This window comes from Carlito syrichta, unplaced genomic scaffold (assembly GCF_000164805.1).
Source record: "Carlito syrichta isolate Samal-C Ts95f unplaced genomic scaffold, Tarsius_syrichta-2.0.1 Scaffold304782, whole genome shotgun sequence".
NCBI lineage: Eukaryota > Metazoa > Chordata > Mammalia > Primates > Tarsiidae > Carlito > Carlito syrichta.
Window position 1 is genome coordinate 272,252 of NW_007248878.1, and position 6,000 is coordinate 278,251.

At 44.6% G+C, this 6,000-nt stretch overlaps 1 protein-coding gene across 1 annotated transcript in view; it reads left to right on the forward strand.

The window, feature by feature from the left end:
- The window catches only part of LOC103263278 (probable serine carboxypeptidase CPVL), a gene marked incomplete at its 3' end in the record, with an annotated part of 37,718 nt that overhangs the window by 23,728 nt on the left and 7,990 nt on the right, over positions 1-6,000 (forward strand). The window contains exon 3 of the mRNA XM_008060965.1: positions 4,584-4,698. Coding sequence (XP_008059156.1) covers positions 4,584-4,698 — 115 coding nt within the window. The remainder of the gene's footprint in view (positions 1-4,583; positions 4,699-6,000) is intronic.

A 6,000-nucleotide genomic window follows, 5' to 3' on the forward strand; every position in this document is an offset into this window, starting at 1 on the left:
TCAGGAAGTTTTCATTTACTTTTATTCTTTCCAAAGTGAGGGGCAGGATGTGGGAGGAGGGCTGCATTGTCACAGTTGAGAGCAGACTCTATCACCCTAAGGACTGTCACATGCTAACTTCATGTCACTATTACGGATATAATTAATGCTTCGCTGTCTATCATGACATGATGATGTCATGTTCCCTTACAAAAGCCTGCGGTCCAGCTGACTCTCAAGTTTTCAGCATTGAACGTGTACATCTCTGTTTTCTAGCTCTGACTTTTGAATTTCATTCCAAACAAAGGTGATGTTAGTTCACTGGTCGGTTGGCTCATCGAAATGGAAAGATGTATGTGTGGGCTTTTCTTTAAAAACAGGCTTCTTCAAGGGTGGTTGAGCCTCATTTACCTCCTTCAAGAAGGTAAATCCCAGGCACAGGGTCAGCTGAGGTTGGAGGTGTGACACTGATCTCTTATTGTGTAAGTATTCCAAGAATGCCGTGTCCTGTGCTTCTAAGTTGCATAATAAGGTTGTTTGGCACTAAAAGTGTTTGACTTGACTTTGTAGTCTGGCCTCTCAGGGTCAGGCTATTTTTCTGAGAGTCCGGAGGTCCTGTTCATTGGCCAGGTCACAGGAAGGGACATGGAAGGCCAATGGAGGATAGGGTGGAGACCAAATGCCCAGGGCTCCAAGAGGGCAGACTCTCCATCCACCTCACACATCCTCACATCAGAACCACCTGGGAGCTTTTGAAAAAGAATGAGCATGGCTGCCCCCTTTTCAGACCAATAAAATTGCAGTTGCTGAGATTTGGGCCTAGGCAGTGGTATAACAATACTTCTCTTGGCCTGGTGCAGTGACTCATGCCTATAATCCTAGCACTTTGGAGGTTGAGACAGGAGGATTGCTTGAGCCTGGGAGTTCGAGACCATCCTGGGCAACATAGCAAGACCTCATCTCTACCAAAAAATATATATATATATATACTTATCCAGGTATGGTGGTCCATGCCCATCATCCCAGCTACTTGGGAGGCTGAAGCAGAAGGATCATCTGAGCCCACGAGTTCGAGGCTGCAGTGGGCTGCAGTGGGCCACAATCATGCCAGTGCACTCTAGCCTGAGCGACAGAGTGAGAACTCAACTAAGAATACATATATATGGAGAGTAGTGTGTATATGTACACACTGTTCTCCAAAAGAAAAAACTCTCCAAAATATTAACATGTAGCCAAGGTGAAGAGTCACTGGATTGCTTGCAGTGAGCACACTGTGGCCTCTGAGAATTCACATGGAGTTTAGGAAGGAAGCTGGGACTGGATGTCTATTGGAATCAAACTCCAAGTATCTCACATTCTCTGGGAGGCTGGGAAGAGCAGGGACTCCTTCCACCCAAATTCCGCTGTTCTACCTTCTCTAGTATATGCCATTTGCTCCTACCGCTGAGTGAACACAAGTGGAAAGTGGTACTAGTGAATGGTATTAAATGGCAAAAAAAGAGAATCTGAGAGGAGATAACGATCACTCATTCAAATGAAACACACACAGTTGGGTCCACAGGCAGAGTGGAGCAGAGCTGGTTATATTTACTCAACACGATATCATTTCACTTGCATTTTCTCATCTGAGACTTCAAGCAAGCTCGTGAGGTAGGCATTATGGCCATTTGGCATATGAGAAGACCGAAGGATGTAAGAAGCAGGGGCCGGAATGATACAGCTGGTTATGTAGCCTACTGGGACCACAACCCATCTGGCTCCCAATTCCAGGGTTCATTCTGCTTCCTGTAGCAGTTTTTTTTTTTTAATTGGAGTTTCACTCTGTCACCCAGGCTGGTGTACAATGGCACAATCACAGCTCACTACAGTCCTCACCTCCTGGGCTCAGGCAATTCTTCTCCCTCAGCATCTTGAGTAGCTGGGACTACAGGCACATACTACCAAACCCAGCTAATTTTTTAAAATTTTTTTTATAAAGACAAAGTCTCGCTATTTTTGCCCAGGCTATTCTTGAACACCCAGGCTCAATCAATCCTCTTGCCTCAGCCTCTCAAAGTTCTGGGTTCACTGGCGTGAACCACTATGCCTGGCCTCCTGCAGCAGCTTTAAAAGAGTGTCTTTGATTTTAATTTATCCTGCTTTGACTTGTACAAGATAAGACCCTTGTTCTCTTGACTTGTTCGTGGACATTTGAATACTTGAGGCAGGAGGATTAACTAATGAAAAACTGACCAGGGGAGATATGCGCAAAGGAGCAAGGGAAAAAAAACCACCATACAACTCACTTTCCTATTTTCTCACTTACAGATGGATTGCATCCTAACCATCTTTAAATTCCTAATATTATCTATTATAGCAACTGCTAACATTTGTAGAACACATGCTATACAGCTAGGTTTTTCAAAAAGGAATTCATTTAATCCTCCCCAAAACCATATGAGGTATTATTGATCCCATTTTACAGATGGGGAAGCTGAGGCCCAGAGAGCTTATACAGATTGTCCAAAGTTATACAACCAGTGGATAGTTCAAGCATAGACTGAAATTCAAACAGTTTGAAGCAAGAGGTTCTACACGTATCCATTATACTGTGCTGACTGACTGAGCTCTGATGATCCAGGGTACCAGTGGGACTCTGGGCTTGTACCATTTCTCTTGTTTCCTTAATTGTCATCAATATTTATATGTATTGTGCTTTTATCATACATTAGGCATTGCTCCAAGGGTTTAATTATGCTACTTAATTATGCTTGAGAGGGGGCCCCAGAGTTAGTTCTTCATAGGAAGGCTGTTCTTAGCCCATGGCTGTTCTTTCCAGTACCTCTTTTTCAGTCATGCCACTCAGGTCCCTTTCCAAATCCATAAAGGACTCTATGTCAGACTTTAGGTGACCAGGGAAGAGAAATCCCTCTGTACCATGGTCTCAGTTAGAAATCCATCTGCTCACCTCTTCCTCCAGGTTCTTGGCAATGGTCTCCCAACTACCTGCTCTCGAGCTAGCCTTGCCTTCTACCACAGTCTTCTCCCATGATCCAGGTCAATGAAGCCTGTACATTCAGACCTTCCAATGAAACCTTGATTTGTCTGGATAGCTAGGCCAAGTAAGAGGTTGCAGGCCCTCCTTCTGGGCTGAAGTCACAGGTTCCTTGCTGTGCCTGGCAGATTGAACATTCACTGAGCCATCACATCACACAAGGGCTCACAGGAGCCCAGGGCAGGCCCAGTAGAGTTTCTTTCAGGTAGTTCTGGAGGAATCACATGATGGCTGTGCTTCCCTCCACTCCCAGGATTGTTCTGTTGGGAGGATTTTCTCTCCATACACAGATCTGCTTCCTCACTCTGCTCCTGTCCGGATCCTCTTCAGCCCTCAGGGCTCAGGTCAGCACGCAGACCTCAGCACTGAGGCCTTCGCTGATAATGCTTTCCTTCTAGCCCTCAGCGACTCTCATAACATCACCCTTATTTCCTCCTCACACTCTAATCATTGTATTTATTTTCTTATTGTCTGTATTCCCCCATGAAATTGTAAGCTCCAAGAGGACAGGAGTTTCCTTGCTAAATTGCTGCTTTTTGTACCTAGCCTCTAGCATCATGCCTGACCCCTACTAGGTACTCAAGAAATATGTGTTGAATGAAATAATTAAAAATCCTCTGTCATGGAAGGTGATGATACTGACTCATTTTCAACATCCCAGCCCTGCCAATGACCCTTTCGGGTTTCTATCTTCCATATCTCCTAAATGAATGCATACCTTGTTTAGGGTTTTGTGGTTGCTATTTGCATCTGCAAAATGACCCCAGGTCTGTTTGCTTCTGCTCAGTTTCCCACATGTTGATTAAAGTTGCTTTGGTCCAGACCTCATTCTGTCACCAATCATGGTAATCCTCCCACCTCAGCCTCCTGAGTAGGGACTACAGGCGTGTACCACCACACTCAGCCATTTATTTATTTTTATTTTTTGGAGAGACAGGGTCTTGCTGTGTTGCCAAGGCTGGTCTCGAACTCCTGGGCTCAAGCAGTCCTCCCACCTTGACATCCCAAAGTGCTAGGATTACAGGTGTGAGCCACTGCACCCAGCCTGAACTGCTCAGTGAATCTTAGTAAATAAAATCAGAAAGGCATTCAGCTTTCAGTTCAAGGAAGAATGTGTCACTGAAGAAAATGAAATCTTTGTTGTGTCTCTGTTGAGAATAGGCATGTCAAATGTAAAAGCACCCCCCAAAAACCTTAAGTATATATAAATATAAATATATATAATATAATATATATTATATATATATAAAACCATGCCCTAGGCAGTGTGGTAGGTGTCTGTCAGCATATACAGGCAAGCTTCTACATTCAAGGGGTTTTCTGTCTCTTGGTGAGAAAAGACTTAACTGTACAAGAAGACACCAGCAGACAAGGCAAATACTAATTCAGAACAACAAGAGATGTCGGGTGCTTTGTTTATAGTGGAGAGCAGTCATTGAATTCTGAGAAAGCTTTATAGGATTTAGTCAAGACCCTTTAAGACAGAGAGGATTTGGGAGAGTTTACTTGTGTGGATTCTGCAGCCTCAGTAAGTGCTCTATGTAGTCACTGGTTTCTCTGTTCCTTCTAGATACAACCAGAGGATGCCCCAGTAGTTCTCTGGTTACAGGGTGGGCCGGGAGGTTCATCCATGTTTGGACTGTTTGTGGAACACGGACCTTACGTCATCACAAGTAACTTGACCAGTAAGTACTGCTTGGACTATATTTCCTATGGAATCTTTTGTCTGGACTTTATATCTACTCCAAGACCAATTTAGAGTAAACAATGAACCACTAGGAATAGTTGAATGCTTCCAGATGATAAAAACACAACTTTTGATAACGTCTGTCCAAGAAGGAGGGGTTACCAGGTGAGTGCCCTGACTGGGCTGCTTTCTCCCTGGAAATGTGGGTAAAAGGTTCTAAGCTATTTTCTCACAGTCTGCTGCTGACTCAAGCATTCCTGGCATACAGAAACAGTTGGAATTGATTACCATTTGGGACAACTCTTTTGCATGGGACTAATGGGTGGAATTCTATTCCTAATTATTCACATGAACTGAACATTTTACGGTTCGGCCACAGGCATAATCTGATACCTTAGAAACAAGATGCAATGGCTAGGGACTGAGGTGGAGGAAGGGATGGAAAAAGTTTACCCTCGTTATATATATATATAATTTTTTTTTTTGAGTTGGAGTCTCACTCTGTCACCCAGGATGGAGTACATTGGCACAGTCATGGCTGCTGCAGCCTTGCTGGGCTCAGGAGATCCTTCCACTTTAGCCTTCCAAGTAGCTGGAACTACAGGTGTGTGCCACCACACCCAGTTAAATATTTTTTTTATTATAGAGACAAGATCTCACCAAGTTGCCAGGCTGATCTCAAACTCCTGGGCTCAGGCAACCCTCTTGGCTCCATCTCCCAAAGTGCCGGGATTATAGGCATGAGCCACTGTGCCTGGCTACATACATTTTTTGGGGGGGGAGTCGTTTACTTTTCCTGGATCAGAATTTGGAGTGTGAGCCAGCTTGTGACTCAGTATAAAAGCTTATGTGCAGCCGGGCTCGGTGGCTCAGCCTGTAATCCCACACCTTTGGGAGCCTGAGGTGAGTGGATTGCCTGAGCCCGCGGGTTCGAGACCCGCCTGGGCAGCGAGACCTCATCTCTACAATAAATCAAAAATCAGCCGGGTGTGGTAGTGCATGCCTGTAATTCCGGCTACTCGGAAGGCTGAGGCGGAAGGATCGCCGGAGCCCAGCAGGTCGAGGCTACAGTGGCCAGGAGCGGCCACTGCACTCCAGTCTGGGCGACAGAGTGAGACTCCAACTCAAAAAAGAAAAAAAAAGAAACAAAAAAGCTTATGTGCCAATTTTGTTGAAGTTGTTTTCTTCCTAAGAGATCAGTCGTTAAGGATGATTGACTGCACTGGACACATGGGTATAATTGCACAGGGGTTGATGGGTGTTTCTTCATGAGCCTGTTTTTTTTTTTTTTTTTTTTTTT